Source organism: Neoarius graeffei, chromosome 3 (assembly GCF_027579695.1).
Source record: "Neoarius graeffei isolate fNeoGra1 chromosome 3, fNeoGra1.pri, whole genome shotgun sequence".
Taxonomy (NCBI): Eukaryota; Metazoa; Chordata; class Actinopteri; order Siluriformes; family Ariidae; genus Neoarius; species Neoarius graeffei.
Genome location: NC_083571.1, coordinates 22,140,586 through 22,160,504, shown reverse-complemented (window position 1 = coordinate 22,160,504; position 19,919 = coordinate 22,140,586). Strand labels below are relative to the sequence as shown.

The 19,919-nt window shown below is 39.0% G+C and overlaps 2 protein-coding genes across 9 annotated transcripts in view; one reads left to right on the top strand and one right to left on the bottom strand.

The window, feature by feature from the left end:
• Nucleotides 1–4,719, top strand: part of agpat4 (1-acylglycerol-3-phosphate O-acyltransferase 4 (lysophosphatidic acid acyltransferase, delta)) — a 35,410-nt gene extending 30,691 nt beyond the window's left edge. For both annotated transcript variants that reach the window (XM_060916501.1, XM_060916502.1), the window contains exons 5-9: nucleotides 228–381; nucleotides 520–622; nucleotides 1,259–1,334; nucleotides 1,801–1,999; nucleotides 2,645–4,719. In XM_060916501.1, coding sequence (XP_060772484.1) covers nucleotides 228–381; nucleotides 520–622; nucleotides 1,259–1,334; nucleotides 1,801–1,999; nucleotides 2,645–2,739 — 627 coding nt within the window. In that variant the 3' untranslated portion in view covers nucleotides 2,740–4,719. The remainder of the gene's footprint in view (nucleotides 1–227; nucleotides 382–519; nucleotides 623–1,258; nucleotides 1,335–1,800; nucleotides 2,000–2,644) is intronic.
• The window catches only part of map3k4 (mitogen-activated protein kinase kinase kinase 4), a 216,237-nt gene continuing 198,833 nt past the window's right edge, over nucleotides 2,516–19,919 (bottom strand). For 6 of the 7 annotated variants that reach the window (XM_060916493.1, XM_060916495.1, XM_060916496.1 and 3 more), the window contains 9 exons: nucleotides 17,758–17,838; nucleotides 16,511–16,702; nucleotides 16,358–16,428; nucleotides 13,550–13,666; nucleotides 13,258–13,417; nucleotides 13,051–13,173; nucleotides 12,695–12,801; nucleotides 4,833–5,012; nucleotides 2,516–3,843 (listed from right to left, as the gene is read on the bottom strand). In XM_060916493.1, the coding sequence (XP_060772476.1) occupies nucleotides 3,823–3,843; nucleotides 4,833–5,012; nucleotides 12,695–12,801; nucleotides 13,051–13,173; nucleotides 13,258–13,417; nucleotides 13,550–13,666; nucleotides 16,358–16,428; nucleotides 16,511–16,702; nucleotides 17,758–17,838 (1,052 nt within the window). In that variant the 3' untranslated portion in view covers nucleotides 2,516–3,822. The remainder of the gene's footprint in view (nucleotides 3,844–4,832; nucleotides 5,013–12,694; nucleotides 12,802–13,050; nucleotides 13,174–13,257; nucleotides 13,418–13,549; nucleotides 13,667–16,357; nucleotides 16,429–16,510; nucleotides 16,703–17,757; nucleotides 17,839–19,919) is intronic. The other variant, XM_060916494.1, reaches the window with a different exon arrangement.

Genomic DNA, 19,919 nt, shown 5'->3' with positions numbered 1-19,919 from the left:
CAGCTTTAAGGAGTTCATTTGCCATCCCCAGCTGCATGTACAACAGTTTTTTTCTTTGCAACAAGTTATGCATTGAGAACACATCAGCTGCTTTTGTACTATTCATTACTGTAGCAGAAAATGACCATTTTGGCTCGAGTTAATTTTATAATGTGAGCCAAAGACCTGTAATTTACTCAGTGTATGTTCTACACGTGGCTCTGTTTGTGTTTTTTTTTTTTGCTCAGTTCCTTCTATACTGTGAGGGCACTCGCTTCACACAGAAGAAACACAAGATTAGTATGGAAGTGGCAGAGAAAAAAGGACTTCCCAAACTCAAGTACCATCTCTTGCCTCGCACCAAGGGTTTCTGTGTTACTGTTCAGCACCTAAGGGGAACAGGTGAGAAACTGGCAACAAATTGCCTCCAACTCGAGTAATGCTTCATTCATTGTTTTAAAATGCATCTATCAGTCTCCTTTATCAAAAAGGGGAGCCTATGAACTAGTTTTCCTGATTCAGTTTGTGTCTCGTCTATAGTTACTGCTGTGTACGATTCTACGCTTAATTTCAGAAACAACCAAATACCAACGTTACTAGGTGTCCTAAATGGGAAAAAGTACCATGCTGATTTATACGTGAGGTAAGAAAGACCGATTCCACTGATGTAATTATGGGATCTTTCCACCTTTTGGTAGGGTTAGTGACTGTCACAGTGCCCTCATTGTTCTCCAGAGCAATAACACACATTAATGTAAGAATATCCTGTATACTTGCCTTTTTACTGATATGACAAAACAGAACCTATACATGAAGTGAAAATTAGCACTGGAGGCATTAATGCTAGGGGTTGGACTTTTTGCCTTGGCTAATTTTGCATTTATGCAAGCATATAAATTCATTTTAGATAGGACAGTTGTGTAGCAAAGTATTATTAAAATGTAATTTCACTTAACACCATCTCGGATGTGCAAAGAAATACTGGGGACATCCCAATTTGTTTCCCCTAATTTCTTACAGACCTTTCTTTTCTTTTCTTCCCGGCTTTGTGCTGCTGTGGCAGATAAAACAATAGCTTCCCACCATGACTCAGATACTCCGTTTGTATGAAAAGTGATTTTCTGGCTGGCTGTCAGTGTCATATTCCTAAGCTTAAAGTATTTTCTAAATTCCGTTAAAGGCTGTAGTATATTGAACAAATGGTACGCTCCATGTCAACCTGCTGCCTGGCTTGTTGTTTTGATTGAGAGAGAATAATTTGAATGTGTTTTTCATGTAGACGGATTCCACTGGACTCAATCCCAGAGAACGAGTCTGAATGTGCCATGTGGCTCCACAAACTTTACCAGGAAAAGGTGAGGGGGGGAACCCATCTTTACTTAATAGAAACGGTACTGTGGAACTATAATTTTGAAATGCAAGTTTCACACGCCTGTTTCTTTGCAGACTCTGTTGCCTTTATTGCACCCCTACCTTTTCGGTGGATTTTGTAGACACAATGACATTAGCCCCTGATTTGTTACAACTGGTTATGCCATCGATCCATAGAAACGGACCACCACTGAGACTAAGAGTGCATTTGGTGCTGGTGCATTAGCTTTACTTTGATTTTTGAGCATCTCAATGCCCTTAAGTTCACCAACCAAAACTATCCAGCCACCAGTATAGAACACTTTTTTATTTATTTTTCTCCAGAAAAAAAAAAATTGTTAAAAGTATGTGCAATAATCAAACCATATCTTCTGCTTTTGTTTTGATTTGCTCTAATGCTTCATGCAATTGAGCTAATATTTGAATGAGTTTTTGTTTGTTCTGCTACAGGATGAGTTGCAGGAAAAATACAACCTGACTGGTCAGTTCCCTGGCCCCACACTGAGCCCCCGCCGCCGCCCCTGGACCTTGCTCAACTGGCTGTTTTGGATCTGGCTTCTACTCCTTCCCCTCTGTCTATTACTGCTGCAGTTGTTCCACTCAGGCTCGGCGTTCACCATTTTCACCACAGTTGTCCTGTGCTTTGCAGGTACTGAGGGTTTCATATTACAGCCAAAGATATGTTGAATATGATATTTAAATATCAAAAGGGAAAAACATGGTAGAGCTACAATACCAATTGTTTATGCAACTCAACTTTACATTGAATTTTAAAATCCCCATGTTTCATTTGGAAGGTGATCAAGTGGTTTGGGAGTAAGTACGTCTCCCATTCTCCGAGTTGTAATTCCATGCATGCCATTTGAAATATTGATGTTGCATGACTCAATACTGCATTAAAGGTCCTATATGTCTGTTTGCTTCTCAATAAGTCACATTTTATGTACATTTGGAAGGGTTATGTATCTTTTTAGAAGTATAACCATCATTACGTAATGGAAAAATTGGTGTGGGCCTTTAAGCACAATGGCATGTGTAGCAGTGGATCTCTTTGAGAAACAACAGCAGCATGTTTATTATTGCATCTGGAATAAATCTGAATATAAGCTTGCCAATGGGTCTTTTGTGCTAACAAATGAATGAGTTAATCCAGTCCAATCCAAAATTGGTCAGTTAAGGTTTTGTGTATTTATATTGTCACATAAAATTATGAATACATACATTTCTGTAACTTACTAGAGAATTACTATGTACAACAAGGAGGGTAACAGCCATCATCTACTTTCTTTTTCAGCCTCGCTTGGAGTTCGCTGGATGATAGGCCAGACCGAGATTAACAAGGGCTCAAGCTATGGAAACAAGGAGGGTCAGCTTAACAACAACACCTAAGGAGGACTGATAACATCAGCAGCATGTGCCCCAGAGCTGTTTTCAACAAACCACGAGGGTATCAGCCAAGTGTACGAAGACAATGACAGCTGTTTGTTTTAAGAGTGTGACTATGCAAAATGGAGAATAGAAACCCAGAAATTAACATATGCTGCAAAGCGGTTGTGAAATTGTGACTCATTTTTGTCCTGAAATAATTTTTTTTTTTAACAAAACGATGCAGTAGGCTGTTAATTGATTGCCCTTTATATTGCAAACATTAAGAATAACAGGACCAGAGATATTGATGCATGGGGTTTAGTAGGTATTGGCTACTATGATTTAGGCATATGGTTATCATAGGACTTTCCTTGAGTCATTCTGTTGGTACATGAAGTTGAAAACACCAGGTTAAAAGTGAAACATTTTTCTTTCCAGATATTATAGTAAGGCTGATGTGTTAAACATTTTCTCTCCAGCCGAGTACACTCCTGTACCCAAGTATTAAAGGCATAGCACTGGCCCTTGGGAAAGGTCAACCGATACAGCACAACTTAAAGATTGAAGTAAAATTTAACAATTGTCCTTGGAGAATTAAACACATACAATATTTAAAAACATTCCCTTGACTAAGCTTCTCTTTTGCACAAGGGACCAAAAAAAATCCCTAAGCAGCAATTTCCTCCAGCTCTCTCCCACTCTAATATTCGCATGTATTATTTGTGCTTCGAGTGGGAACGTGAAAAGTGCCTCTTTTCCCCCAGAATGTATTCCTTGTTGCATACTAATCAATTTGTCTCCATTGAGACACAAGTGGCTTTACAATATGCTTTATACAAAAAAATAAAACTTAACCTTATTCTTACATTATGTACAATGTGCCACAGCGACCTACTACCATTCGACTTAATGCAACCAACTGGCCCTTTAAACCTGTAAGATTTGCTCTCACACACTGCAAAGAGCGTACCACCACCAATCACTGAGCTAGCAAGAGACTTGGATCTTTTCTTTGTTACTTGTTCCTTGTACCACAGTTCCTTAAGAATACCATACATAGTAGTGCAAGCATTTGTAAACAAAGAGCGCAGGGCCACAGCTGCATCATTCTTCATCTGTGCAGACCTGGAATTAAAAAGGAAAACAAAGACAGGTCAAATGTCTGCTTAAATACATAGATGTTAAGATTCAAAATAAATGTTATTTTTCAGCCAGGAATGCCTTGTGATGCATTTCTACTGGACAGTGTGGCACACTATAATGGATACTAATCCAAACTATATGCTGATTGAATACCTAAGCATGAGGTGGTGAAGTCCAGAAAAAAAAAAACCTCAAATCACAGGAAATTTGCAGGCAACCCAAACAACTACCTCAGGCAATATTGAATATAAATATTGCCTGACATGTAATGAATAGACAGGACATAGAAAGACACTTGAAATTTGGCCTAAAGTGTAAGAGCTAAATATTCGTAACAAGAAAGCTCAATTATATAATAAAATTGTAGTATTGCTTTCTAATTTCCCAGAAAAAGGACTTGAGTTGAAAAGGAAATTTTTTCAGATAATTACCACCACTACTGACCAATAGAAAAGCATTTCTAGCCTCACATACATGCTTTGGCTCAGCATGCATAATATCTGGGCCAAAAAAAAAGGGGGGGGGGGAGGAAATTACTTGGATATGGTATGGCTCTTTAGGAAGTAAACACAAAAGTACTGTGTGCTAAAGCCGTATTAGATGCATATGTACAGCTGATTGCAGCAGTTTGCAAACTTGTTTTGAATAAAAAGGCCTTGTTTTTGTGGAGAGAGTGTTACTGTGCACGCCTTCCTCCACAGCTTTTGCCAATGACATTACAGGTAACTCGTTAAGTGGTTGGCAAATATGTAATTTTAATACCAGCTATAATTTTTTTTTTTAAAACAGACAGCACTTTTAAATATTTAGCCAAAGCAGATTTTATAAATTGCTGAAATAAAATTTATTTCTAACACAGTTTCTGGAATTTGTGTGTTCCCTAGTATGACAAATGCCGCTACATGGAACATTCCTGCCAAGGCAATTTTAGCACTATTACAAGGGGAGTGAGTGTGGGTGTGTGTTCAGACCTTGACGAAGGGGTGATCGAGCAACACACTGGCAGTCGAACGGTATTTGGGCTCACTCTCTAGACAGTGGGACAGGAAGTCTTTCCCTTCGGTGCTCAGTTTCTCTGGAATGGGTGGCTTATGTCCCATGCCCACCTTATACATAATCTGAAAATTGTGCTCATACTCATGCCATGGTCTCTATAGAGAGAGAAAAGAGGGGAGGAGTGCAGAAAGATCTTATTACAGGTTTATTCTTTCAACTGAGGCATAGTAGTCAATGCAAAATAGAGAAGGGTAATAAAGCCCCTGGTCAATTTTACAATATAATTCAATTAGGAGATTTTTTTTTTTTTTTTAAAGTGACTGAAATTCCAGTAAAAGCACTCAAAGATCATGATTATGTAAACTGCAAATGGTTTATGGCCAAATTATATGGAATGAAATCAGTCAGCAGAAACTGGAACTGAATTTGAAATGCTGGGGGGGGGGCAGTTCAAGCAGCCGCAAATTCAGCTAAAGCTATGGTAAATTCAATACCATAATTTATTATACACACAGGACACTTTTTCCCCCATGGCTTTTATTCCCTTCTACTGGGTTTATTGATGGCGTACAATATTGCTAGCATATCGCTTATCCTCAGTGTATACACGCCACTCTCCCCAATGGAGAACGAGCGTGCAATATTATAATATTGCACGTTGTCAAGACAACATATCACATGTCAGAGCTCATGTGAAGATCCAGTGACAAAACTTTTCTGCTGTGCATGCACACAACCATTTCTTTGTCCGCCAGGAGAGAGAGATGATCCAGTGCTAGGATTAAGCACTAAATAAACAAACTGAAACTAAAGACATGCTGAACACCTGAAAGGCTACCAAAACTTCATTATATATACACACTTCACGCATATTTACAAGAGAAAAACTGGAAAAAGACACAGATGTAAAACGTCCGTGCTAGCAAGTGACTGACCGTTTGTAAACAAACATGGATGCGAGGTTTGCTTCATTAGAAGTGGAAGATTTAGAGAGAATTTTGAAAGAAAAGATGTACTGAGCACCTGAAAGGCAACCAAAACTTCCCGCATTTAAATATATGGAAAAACTGGAAAAGAGACACGTTGGAGATGTAAAACATGTGTGCTAGTGAGTGACTGATGGTTTGTCACATGGCCGCGAGGTTTGCTTCATTAGAAGTGGGAGATATATTTTGAAAGACGCGCTGAACACCTGAAAGGCTACAAAAGCAGATCCAACGGACATCAAAAAACTGGAAAAGAGAACAATAGTGGAAATATAAAGTTCTACTTGGAGGTAAGGAAAAGTGACAGAGTGGACTTCACTCAGCAAAGCCCTTTTGTTTTGAACAACTGCAATCTAACAATTAACTACTACCAAAAATAACTGTGAACTTGAACGGTCAACCTGTATATAGCTTGTACAACCCCGATTCCAAACAAGTTGGGACAAAGTACAAATTGTAAATAAAAACGGAATGCAATAATTTACAAATCTCAAAAACTGATATTGTATTCACAATAGAACATAGACAATATATCAAATGTCGAAAGTGAGACATTTTGAAATTTCATGACAGCAACACATCTCAAAAAAGTTGGGACAGGGGCAATAAGAGGCTGGAAAAGTTAAAGGTACAAAAAAGGAACAGCTGGAGGACCAAATTGCAACTCATTAGGTAAACTGGCAATAGGTCATTAACATGACTGGGTATAAAAAGAGCATCCTGGAGTGGCAGCGGCTCTCAGAAGTAAAGATGGGAAGAGGATCACCAATCCCCCTAATTCTGCGCCGACAAATAGTGGAGCAATATCAGAAAGGAGTTCGACAGTGTAAAATTGCAAAGAGTTTGAACATATCATCAAAAGATTCAGAGAACCTGGAAGAATCTCTGTGCGTAAGGGTCAAGGCCGGAAAACCATACTGGGTGCCCGTGATCTTCGGGCCCTTAGACGGCACTGCATCACATACAGGCATGCTTCTGTATTGGAAATCACAAAATGGGCTCAGGAATATTTCCAGAGAACATCATCTGTGAACACAATTCACCGTGCCATCCGCCGTTGCCAGCTAAAACTCTATAGTTCAAAGAAGAAGCTGTATCTAAACATGATCCAGAAGTGCGGACGTCTTCTCTGGGCCAAGGCTCATTTAAAATGGACTGTGGCAAAGTGGAAAACTGTTCTGTGGTCAGACGAATCAAAATGTGAAGTTCTTTATGGAAATCAGGGACGCCGTGTCATTCGGACTAAAGAGGAGAAGGACGACCCAAATTATCAGCGCTCAGTTCAGAAGCCTGCATCTCTGATGGTATGGGGTTGCATTAGTGCGTGTGGCATGGGCAGCTTACACATCCGGAAAGACACCATCAATGCTGAAAGGTATATCCAGGTTCTAGAGCAACATATGCTCCCATCCAGACGACGTCTCTTTCAGGGAAGGCCTTGCATTTTCCAACATGACAATGCCAAACCACACACTGCATCAATTACAGCATCATGGCTGTGTAGAAGAAGGGTCCGGGTACTGAACTGGCCAGCCTGCAGTCCAGATCTTTCACCCATAGAAAACATTTGGCGCATCATAAAACGGAAGATACGACAAAAAAAGACCTAAGACAGTTGAGCAACTAGAATCCTACATTAGACAAGAATGGGTTAACATTTGTATCCCTAAACTTGAGCAACTTGTCTCCTCAGTCCCCAGACGTTTACAGACTGTTGTAAAGAGAAAAGGGGATGTCTCACAGTGGTAAACATGGCCTTGTCCCAACTTTTTTGAGATGTGGTGTTGTCATGAAATTTAAAAATCACCTAATTTTTCTCTTTAAATGATACATTTTCTCAGTTTAAACATTTGATATGCCATCTATGTTCTATTCTGAATAAAATATGGAATTTTGAAACTTCCACATCATTGCATTCTGTTTTTATTTACAAATTGGTCTTTGTCCCAACTTTTTTGGAATCAGGGTTGTATATAAGCTGGGTTGTTGTTCAGGCTTTTTGGACTTGTACCATTTTTATTATTAGAACTTTGTACATTGGATTGATAGAACATTGAATTACATTTGATCAGAAACAGCATTCATTCAATATTGGTAAGTTACCCCCTTGTTCTTAACTTTTTTGTAAAATCTATAATTGTTCCAGGGCGGCACGGTGGTGTAGTGGTTAGCGCTGTTGCCTCACAGCAAGAAGGTCCGGGTTCGAGCCCCGTGGCTGGCAAGGGCCTTTCTGTGCAGAGTTTGCATGTTCTCCCCGTGTCCGCGTGGGTTTCCTCCGGGTGCTCCGGTTTCCCCCACAGTCCAAAGACATGCAGGTTAGGTTAACTGGTGACTCTAAATTGACCGTAGGTGTGAATGTGAGTGTGAATGGTTGTCTGTGTCTATGTGTCAGCCCTGTGATGACCTGGCGACTTGTCCAGGGTGTACCCCGCCTTTCGCCCGTAGTCAGCTGGGATAGGCTCCAGCTTGCCTGCGACCCTGTAGAAGGATAAAACGGCTAGAGATAATGAGATGAGATGAGATAATTGTTCCATCAAATGTGTATGTATTATAATAATATTGGCTGGCTTTTTTCGTGGTATATCAGATATATTCTGTTCAGCTACTCCTCTTCGACTCGTTCAATATCATGCTAGCTGAATGGAATATAGCTGATAGACCACGAAAAAAGCCAGCCAATATTATTTAAATATGACTAAGAAAATACCCCCCCTTTCCCTACACCTCTCACCGTGTGTGACTGCCCAGGACTGAGCTTGATTAAAGCATGGATTGTTTGCCCTTTGAGTGTCCTGGATGTTTTTCTGATTTGCTCGACATCGGCTTTTCACTCCTTAAACTTTCTGACTGCTCAAGTTTTGTTTTATTTTTTTAAACCGAAACTTTTCTACCTAGATTTTCTTTATTCTGAATTTCAAACAACTTGGATTTTAAGTAAATTTTTTTTTAACCTAAAATTAAAACCAAACACATTTACACATTTTTAAAGCATTAGAAATTGACTTTCAGCTTGTGCTCACACTGATTTTCATTCAATAAATTTGTAAACTGAAAAATCTTGCATTTAGACGTTAAGGCCTGAAAGATGCCCACCCAAAGGATATTCTACTTAATTTCAACTCTACTCAACTACATTAAGAAATGTATCAGATTCTATAGACCTCATTTACAAGTGCCGAGTGTGCGCGAATCCGAAAATTAGGTGCAGAATTACTGAAATCCCCTCCAAAAGTATTGGAATGGAAAGGCCAATTCCGTTGTTTTTCCTGTACAATAAAGACATTTGGGTTCAAGATTAAAGATGGATGAGACAATAGATCAGAATTACGTTTACTTCTGGATGTGTTAAACCACTTGTGGCATTTTTGATGGCAGACCATCAATTTTTAAGTGAATAAAAATATAGGAACAGATAACCTTAAAGTAAATAACAGTATAAATACAGAGGTGATTATAGGAAATCGCGCACTGATTGGTTGAGAGATTTGGACTACTTCCTCAATAATCACCTTGAGTGACTCGGCAAAATGGCGGTTATTTGTTTCGTCGCTATAAGTGAGGAAGAATTACAAATGATGAAAGAAAATACTCTTCCTAAAAGCACTAAAAGATGCTATGAAGTTTGGTGTCAAGCTATTTAAAGGTAAGGTGGAATTGTGATTTATTTTACCGATTTCAAAACAAAGTATTTTATGTGACTTGGCATACGTAAGTGACAAGCCTACGTGCATTACTTTTGCATGCTGCTTTTGGAGACTGATTTTTTTTTTTTAGAATACAATTTTTTTTTAATAAATCACCGGTCTATTAATACAAAAACAATTATCTGACCCTGCCACCTTTGGCGAATAATTGCTTACATATACTTTGCTTGCAATGACTGCATGAAGTCATCAACCAACTGACATTAAACTTTTTGCATTCTCCTTTTGTGATTCTTTTCCAAGCATGTACCACACCCTCTGTCAGTTTATTTTGGGGTTTCTTCCTTCAGGCTCCCATTCAGGAAGTGAAAAGCTTGCCCAATAGGATTAAGGCCTGGTGATTAACTTGGCCAATCTAAAACCTTCCCCTTTTTTCCCCCCTCATGAAGGAAGTCCTTTGTCATGTTAGCAGTGTGTTTGGATCATTGTCTTGCTGCATTAATGCAGTTCCTCCCAACAAGACTGGATTTCTCTGTAAACTGTCAGACACATTCTGAATTCATTCAGAAGTCTACAGAAATATTCTGCTGCTACCATCATGAGTTACATCATCGATAAAGATTAGTGAGCCCGGTCCAGAAGCAGCCATAAAAGCCCAAACCTTGACACTACCTCCACTATGCTTGACCAGTGAGCTCGTATGTTTTAGATTACGCGCAGGTCCTTTCTTTCTCCACACTTTGACCTTTCCATCACTTTGGTAGAGGTTAATTTTAGTTCCAGAACTTGTGCTTCTTCTTCTGTACCCCCCCCCAAAAGTGTCAATCTGGTCTTATGATTCAAGCCACTTATCTGCTGCAATAATCTTGTGGTATGGCCTTCTCTATTTCTGCTCTTGATGTCTTCTTTGAACAGTGAATTGTGATACCTTCACCCCTGCCCTGTGGAGGTTGTTGGTGAGGTCACTGACTTCTTTTTGGGTTTTTCCTCACAGCTCTCAATGTTGGTCATCAAATGCTGCTATTCTACTTGCATGACCTGTTTGGTGTTCAGTTGTCAATACACGCGTGGTTTTTCATTTTCAGGACAGTCCAAATTGTTGAAATGGCTATGCCCAATGCATGATTTTCCATCCTTTCTCAGCCTCAAAAGGACATTTTTCTCCCATAGACAGCTCTCTACTTTTCAGGTTCGTTTTTCCTTTAACAAATGCAGTCTTCACAATTGAAACCCAGGGCACAAACCAAGAGTAGACAATCAGTTATTAAATCAGTTTAACAGCTCTCACCTGTTGGGTATGTGTTCCAATATTTTTTGATCACTTGAAAAACAGGTGGGCTCAAACAAAAGATGTTGAACACATTCAGATGTAAATGTCAGGAAATGAAAGCTGAAATTCTGAGCTATTGTTTCATTCATCTTTTGAACTCAAACCCAAATGTCTTCAGTGTAGAACAGTGTTTCTCAACCACTGGGCCGCAACCCACAAAGCACCCTCTAGTGGGCCGCGATGCCCCCCAAGTTGAAACTAAATTTTTCCTCATGGTAGTGTACAATTGCTGGGTTGCATCTGACATCACATCCACCTCATTAAGTTACAGTCACACTACAGCTCGTGATGCTTTGTCGATGAAAATGAGGCATTTTAGCAGCAATGCATGGCGTGAGCTAAAAAAATTGTGGTCACACAGCAGGTGAACACTTGACTGTCACGCCTTTGCGAACTTGAGTCTGGCACAGCTCAAGTGTTTATAACGCTGTTTAAATACTCTGCTTTATGATTCTGCTTTGTTTTGTTTTCGTTTTTGTGCTTTCATATCACACCTGCTAATAAACACACTTCCTGCATTTAGATCCGTCTACCGCCGTCTATCTTGTGTCTTGATCCCCAGAGCTTTAACCCAGCCACATATAAAAAGTTGTACGCCTCCATGCTCTTCCAGGTTTTCATCTGTGTATCTGTGTAGAACGATGTCTGCAGCACCAGGTAGTTTGAGATGTCGAGGAAATCAACAGATGGATAATTTTCCAACTCATAAGAAAAATCCTTCTTTGTTAGCGTGTAAGGATCTAATCCCACTGAGTGTACTTCTTGGTTTTAATAACTTGCTTGTTTGCTGTACACAAACATGGCAATAAGTTCTTGTGTTAATGGACCAGACTCCACTTTTGGATCATTAATCCCTTTTGACTGAGAATGCTCTGCATGCACGGTTTTATGTTGGCTTCTGGGACATCCATACAGTTTTAAATACAATACCTACAATTAAAAATTGTTTGGTTTTTATTGTATTTATTTAATTCCTGGACTCCCATCTGTAACAGGGAGGGATGTGTTCCATTAATACACTTTACAATAGATTGTTAGATTCTAATAGAATCAAAGTCCCTTCTCACGCCATGTGGCGCATAGGGTGGCGCCGGTCTCCGTTTCCGTAGCCGTCAGCCTCTCGCCTATTACATAGCTAGGGTTACAGTGGGGGGCTAGTAACCGCGAGAGTTTGACTCCCCACTTACATCTGTATTGCAGCGTGCCTTGCCAGACGGCAGTAGGTACCATTTTTATGATGGTCTTTGGTATGACCTGACTGTGAGTAGAACTCGCGGTCTCCCGATCGAGAGGCGGGCACGCTAACCACTAGGCCAACTCGCGGTTTCTAATAGAATAGATGAGCCAAAATAGTTGGGGATCTTTTTTAATGGGCCTCGACTTGTTACAAGTATGAATAGGTGGGGCTTACAGTAGAGAACCCCTGGTGTAGAGCAAAAACAGAAAAGATTGGCCTTGCCATTCCAATACATTTGGAGGAGACTGTACATTTACACTCAGTTTTCAATACGCACAAATAAAAAGACAGAGTGACTGAAAATAAAGCTGAAAATGGAAAGCACTCGCTCTGAAGGGGATTTATGCATAGGATTGTCTGGGTATACCAATAAAGTAAATTACGAAAGCTGTTAATGTTTTGTGCTCAAATGCAATTATTGTTAAATACAAGCTTGTAGTTATACTCAAACCTCAAGAAAAGGCTATCGGAGTCTGTGACAATGTTTATTGTGAAAGTTAGCTGTATTAAATTCCATTCATTGCAATATAAACAATCACATTTTAAACAATTTAGTTTATAATTTAAAAAAAAAAGATAATCTAGTGTGACCTACCCTTTAATTAGAACAATAATAAGAACAGAGGAAGGCAGCACTTACCTTTCCAGTGACCATCTCAATGAGAACACAACCAAGACTCCAGATGTCAGCTGCACGTCCATGACCTTCACCCTTTGCCCTTGTGATGACCTCAGGAGCCATGTATGCTACAAGGGGCAAGTGAGAAATAGGAGAGAGAGAGAGAGAAAAAAAAGCTGTATAAATAGCAGCAATTATGACTGCAGGTTGTAAACTCTGGACTATACGTGAGCCCAAAAACTACACAGCCACACCTGTGACCACTGGACTCGCTTTCATTCATTTTCTTTTTCAACACCCAGTTTGCTAGCAATTTTTTTTTCAGAGATCAGGAAGATAATGAATCTGGTGCATCAGCCCAGCTACTACAGCCTCACCTGCAGTACCCAGTGTGCTGTTCACCTCTCCTGGCATAGTATGAGCATTATTTTTTAGCTTGACTGAGCAGCCAAAGTCTCCCAGCTTTATCAGGCCAGAAGATGTGAGGAAAATGTTGGCTCCTGGAATGGCAAATGCATTAGTGTGAAGAAATTTCTCAAGCGAATCCAATCAGTGATATGGTGTAGACATCAGGGAAAACAGACCTTTAATATCACGATGCACAATGCCATGTTCATGGAGGACATTGATCGCGGTAGTGATCTGCTTGCAGTACAATCGGATTACGTGCTCCTGCAGTCCCAGTCTGGAGACCTCCTCCAGGGTCCCTTCATCACAATATTCCATAAAGATATACATTTCCTCCTGAGAGATGGTATTTAAGAGAGAGAGAGAGGGAGGTTGGGAGACCATGAGTGAAGGACTGAATGAGGAAATAATACAGCTTAAGGAAGTGACTGGAAAATGGAGACAAATTTCAAATTCAAACTGCTTTACCCGATGTAGCTCAACTCCAAAGTAACGGACCAGGTTTGGGTGTTTAATTCCTTCAAAGATTTTCAGCTCATCTGCAGTCTCTTTTATTGTCTTGTGGTCATTTGGTTGAAAACGAATCTTTATACAAAAGGCAGACGTTTGTTAAAAACTGGTGGTTATTACACAAGCAACAGTGCTGTAAAGTAAAATTTCAAAGTCAAAATTCATTAGTCAGCAAATCTTTAAAAATAATAAAATTGAAAAATGCTACATTCAACCTCTTCAGACTAGTCATTGGGAGAACCACCTTTTGCTTAAAAAATAGCAAACATCTATTGGGGTAAATTCCTCCCAGCTTTATACACTGCGGTTGGATGACTCCTGTGGACTGCAATTTCCAAATAGTGCCACGGATTCTTGATTTTTCTTTTAAGCAGACTGAAGCAGGTTGTTTTGCAGTATCTTCATGTAATTTGCACCATCTATACACCCTCCTTTGATTTAACAAGATGCACATTCCCCACTACACAATCACGGGCGCAGATAGAGGGTGGGACTCGTCCCACCCAGATTTAAATTCACCTCGTTCGGGTCCCCCACACTTATAGGGAGGAAAAAACGTCTATGCTGTCTTTCTTTGCATAAGGCAAACCTCACGGAAAAATCAAAAGACTAATTACCATTCGGTTTATTGAGGTGCACAGCAGTACATACATAGTTGCAACAACTCACATAAAACAAAACAAAGACTGATAATCGGTTGGTTGAGCTGCGCAGACTGCACAGGTTGCGAGCTCGAGCTTGGTTGCTATGGTTACCCACAACAAGTTTGACAGGCATATCGGGGATAGCTCCTAGTTCAGGACCCCAACATGGCATGATGAAGGGTGCCAAACCGAAAGGGCAGAAAACGATTGCATCGTTTTTTCAAAAAACAACGACTGTAAGTAAACTGTGCCTTACTTTATCATATCACCTTGCAATTTTTTGATAGTCTGTTCAAAGTAATGTCATAGTGAAAGTAAAATCGTACGAAGGAGAGATGCCTTTCTGGTAGCCTCCCTCTTTCGGTGGTAGTCTGTAGATACAGTGCTCAGAAGGCAGTTTTAATGTTTAATCTGGCGTTCCCTGCCATAATTTCAGTGAGCATATTGTTTCATAAGGAAACTCTGCAAAGAGTTGTTGACTGACTGCCGCTCACGCAACACACAGGCATAGTTAGAAAGTCAGGATGCACTGGTTTACACTTTACACACACACACATAGCCCAGCCTCTCGCTATGTTTAACAGTTGGAACTTAGCGGTTTTAAAACTAGTTGTTTTCCTAGGAACTAGTTGTGCGAGGAACTAGTGTTCCTCGCACAACACATGTTGGGGGTGGGGTTGGTTTGCTGGCAGCTTTGTCCCCCCCCAGTTCAAAAAAATGTATCTGCGCCCCTGTACACAATTGTGTTTGTTGAGGAATGGGTAGTGTTAGGTTTGCACTACCCAGTGTTTCGAATTTTGGCTAAAAAGCTCAATTTTATTTTTTCCCATTTGACCACAAAACCTTATCCCATATTTTAGCTGGGCCACTGACATTTTATGGTAAACTCCAGACATGCTTTGATGTGGTTTTTTCCTACAGTAATGGCTTTTTTCCAGCCACCCTCCCATACAGCCAAGTTGTATGCAGAGGTCTTGATATTATTAACTGGTGCAACTTCACTCCGGTGTCAGTCACTGGACTCTGCAGATGCTTAAACGTGATTAGTGGTCGCTCTGTGACTTCCCTCACAAATTCCCTTCCTGCACCAACACTGAATGTTGGACTGCCTTCTCCAGGCAGTAGGCATGTAACAATATATTGTGCAACAGTAAGTTGTGAATTTACAACCAAATAAAAAAATGAATCATGATTATTAGCTTTTACTAGCTGTAACTGCATTGCTTTGACAGCAGAGGTACAGCAACAAAGTAAAATAGTGAGAATACACGTTACCTCATCCTTGGTGGAAGTAACACAGCTCTAATGCAAAGCAAAACAGATCTACAATGTGAAAGAGCTGTTGTGTACAAATATACAGTACAACTGTACAAATATATAACTGGAGCTCTCTTTTTACAGATTGTCAAACGCTAAAGAAGAGAAGGAAAGGAGGTAGTTTTCTGTTTAATGCTTACTACAGCCTTCACAACTGTTCATAAAAAAGTTTACAAAGAAAGGCCCATTTCTTAGTAAAGTTTTTTGATTTTTAATAAATATTTTAGTTAACAGGCTATTATATTTTAATCCAACTTTTACAAATGTGGGTAAATAATTATTGTTCGTTATTAAGAAAATTCAAGGTTTTTTAAATTTAATAAAATGAATATTTACGTTAACAAAGAACAGGAAATAAATGTTGCCTTTTTTTTTAAACAAAATTTTAAATAAAAAATATTGTAGGAAAATCAAATCGTGAATCATGAATCGAATCAAATCGTGAACGAAGTGAATTGTTACATGCCTACTAGGCAGTACCTAGGTGGTATGATGCAGCTTCCATTGCCTTGCAATTGATCCAACAGTGCTATCCAAACACTTGGATATTATTTTGTAGCCTTTTCCTATCTTGTCCATTTCTGTAACTGTATCTCTAATTTTCATAAAATGCACTGGAGTTAAATATTGAAGGACTGCAAACAGCACTTTTCAAGTTTTTTTTTATATTAAACCAGTTTCACTTTAAGTTAATTAATTCTAAAAGAATGACAAAAAAATATATATCAGTGTTCGTTGTAATCCAGACAATTCTGATGACCTACGGGGGTTGAATACTTTTGCAAGGCACTATATATCACCATACCTCCTTCATGGCCATCAGTTCACCTGTGTCCACATTAATACATGTGTAGACCTTTCCATATTGTCCTTCCCCTGTGTACAGATAATAGAGACATAGTGAAATAGCTTAAATCAATAAGATGTCCATACTAGAAAGACAAATTGACTTCCATACCTATCTTGTTGCCTCTCTGCCATTTAAAGGTGACCTTGCGCAGACCCACATGCATAATGTTGTCATAGGATTTGGGTGTGCTGCAAACCTGGCCAATGACATTGCGCTGCCTCAGGGCAGCATAGCGCTTCTCCTCAAAGGAGCGAATGGCCCGCTGTACCATATCCATTGGATTCTGACACACAGCAGTGTCTATGTAGAAAACAGGGAGAAGGAGGCAAATGCTAAAGATAGGGTAATTTGGTGTGGAAAATTAATTCAAAAGATTGCATGGCTGTGCAATTTTGTTCCAGTTTGGAAAGCTAAGTCCATGAAAGCATATCTGGTGCTAAACACCAGAGAATAAAACAGACTGCAGGGCTCGACATTAAATGGTAGTCCGACTGTCTGGGACAACCAAATGTTTGGTCTGGACAAACAAAATCCGCATCTGCCTGTCTGACAGGATGGGTTGAATATTTATTGAAAATCACCATTTTTATAGTAATTATTCAAGAGTCACATCAATAAAGTTCCAACAAAACTTGTTCAATCTCCTCAGTGATCCGGCCATGTTAATGTTTACGAAATTCCAGAGAAGCCAAGTACAACAGGTGCGTGTGTGTATAAATAACCACATCATAATATCTAATTATAGATCATTAGACTCTGAATTCATCGAAATGGTGATCAAATACCTCAATAAAATAAATATGTCCACATTAACGATCACAAATGTCATAAAATATTTTGCAGGAATTTTACGACAGTGCTGAACTCACTCACGGTTTGTTTTCATTCACAACGTGATCCTTTCACCCTGATGTCCAATTTGTTTTCTTTTGGTTTCATTTAATTGAAAGAAAGTGAAAAAGACGACAATCCTAACTCTTAAAACTGCAGATCAGGTAATGGATTATAACACCCCCCACACACAGACACCATAATGGGGAATTGGACAGTTTTTTGTTTATTGTCACAGTAAAAGTTTGAGTTTTATTGAAAAATTATAAATCATAATGATTATCATAACTATAACAAAGTTTATAAAAAAAAAAAAACAGGTAATCACTTTCCTTTCACTGAACTAGTAAATATATAGGAATAAAAAGGTTATGGTCAGGACGAGTGAAAACTCTTACTGCTTGTCTGACTGGACGAGTGGATTAAAATGTTAAATGTCGAGCCCTGGACTGTATGAACACTTATGAACAATTAATTTCATTATTCAATTGTAAAAACTGGCTTTTTTCATTTTTAAATCTAACCTTTTGACTGGCAAATAAAGTTACGGAGTTCCCAACTACGGCGGGTGGCGGCAGTGGCATCTGCTTTGGGATATGATGGCTCTAAACAGGAAAGACAAAGGAATTGAGTAATGGAACAGCACAATGACTAATTTAAATCAGCAGAAGCATTTGATATCTAATTTGGTCTGGCGTTGCTTAGTTGGTAGAAAGACTAGATGCACATATCTTGTTAATTTCTTAAAACAGTAGAAACATTATACAGGAACATGAAAAAAGTACTGCATATCTATGGTATTCATTACTATGCACTGAGTGTAGGTTATACACCATACACTAAATTCTGTTGACTTGTTTATTCTATAAATACATATATGAATCAGTAGTTGTCTCAAATTTATTTGAGCACATCTCATCTGTACTGTAGAAGAGCTGTTTTCGACCATTTGCCAAGTAGATTAGGTTATATTTAACTCGATACAAGTCAGTCAATTACTGTAAGAACTGACTGAATTACGGAAGTAAAAACACCCCAAGTGCTTGGAGATTTGGAGCATGTTAAACAATAACTGCAGGAAATATGTAATTTGTGGCAAAGAAAAGAACAGCCTGTATCATAGCTACAGTACGTATAAATATTTGATGTGCAATACTTTTATACATGGCTGCATGTCTGAGGTACCAGAAAACAATGTTTCAGTTGGTTGCACATCATAATGTGGTCAATAACAAGGAATGAAAAGAATTACAGCTCTTTTTATATGTCGTCCAGATACACAATGTATGAATATAGTAAAAGGTAGTAGATACACTCAAATTAAAGCTGAGTGCGCACTCATTATTATTATTGTCATTCTATGTTCATTTTTTAATTTTAACACCAGTGTACTAGATAGAGTGACAACTGTCAATGACCAAATAATTATGACCCAGACTATATTACTGTGTTGGCATGTTAAATGCACGAGTAACACATTTAATACATTAATGCACATCTGAAATATCAGCTTCATGTCTTGATGCATTGTGAAATAATGGAAGCCTTTCTGTTGAAACAGTGCCATATGTTAAGTCATTGTGTTACCATGGCAATAACATTCAACAATCCAAAACAAAAATTTTGCATTTTCAAATGTTTTCAGGTTGCACTCAACATTTGTGTGTAGTCCCCCCCAATGATTCATGACAGTAGGCGTATTCAAGCTAGACGGCCTTTTGATTTCATAAAATCGGTGAAATTTAGTTCCCTCCGAAATTTGGTCGTTGTGATATGTTTATTTTTGTAATATCTCAGAAAATATCAGGCCATTCTGTGGCTGGGAAGATATTTAATTTGAGAGGATTCCCGAGCAAATCATGTACATGAAATCGCTCGTTTCGCGCAGTCAAGCAGACAGAGGAAGTCCGTGTGCGCATGCACAGGTTTACCTTGACCGTGCACTGACAGTTACATCACTTTGTTGCTAAACGAACAGCTGATCACACCGAGGTGCTCGCTGACCGCCGATATTTATTAGTTTGGTCCTGTATTTCCTTTCCTTCACAACATAATGTCTTTTCTTCTCACTTTCCGTTACTGTAGTCGGTCTTTCACGTTTCATTCGCACACTCATGTCCTCCATTTTTGTCTCCTGTTTCAAATTTGTATCCCACAATGCCTTGCACAAACAGGGAAAGCCCACCACGTGACGCATGATGCAGTATCTTGTATTGCGTCATGGTGAAGCAGGAAAAAAATAGCGGAGAATTTAGGGCCATATGGCCCTCAATTCATTAACTGTTCCATTTCAAAAAGTAATAAAATCGGAAGTCTGCGATTCGAATTCAGTAGCTTTCGGTCCATTAAACAAAAATAATTGGGTGTGAGGGAAAATTCTTTTTATGACCTAAACTTGAAAAATCCAAAAGGCAGTCTACCTTTAAGAAATGTACTTATGTCACTTTTACTAGTTACAGAGAAAGAGTTTTGCGTGTGTTGGGAGGTGTGGACATCAGTGCTGTTTTTACAGGATATAAATTGCCTCGGTCTTCACAAAATATTCTAAGTTTTGTCACTAATAAAAACTATTGTAGTACATCACACTTTTTCCTTTCTTGCAGATTGAATTTAATTTGTAAACAATACAAATGATCTTAAAGCAATTCTGAAATTGCTTCAGTTCGAGTAGCAGTTTTAATTCCAT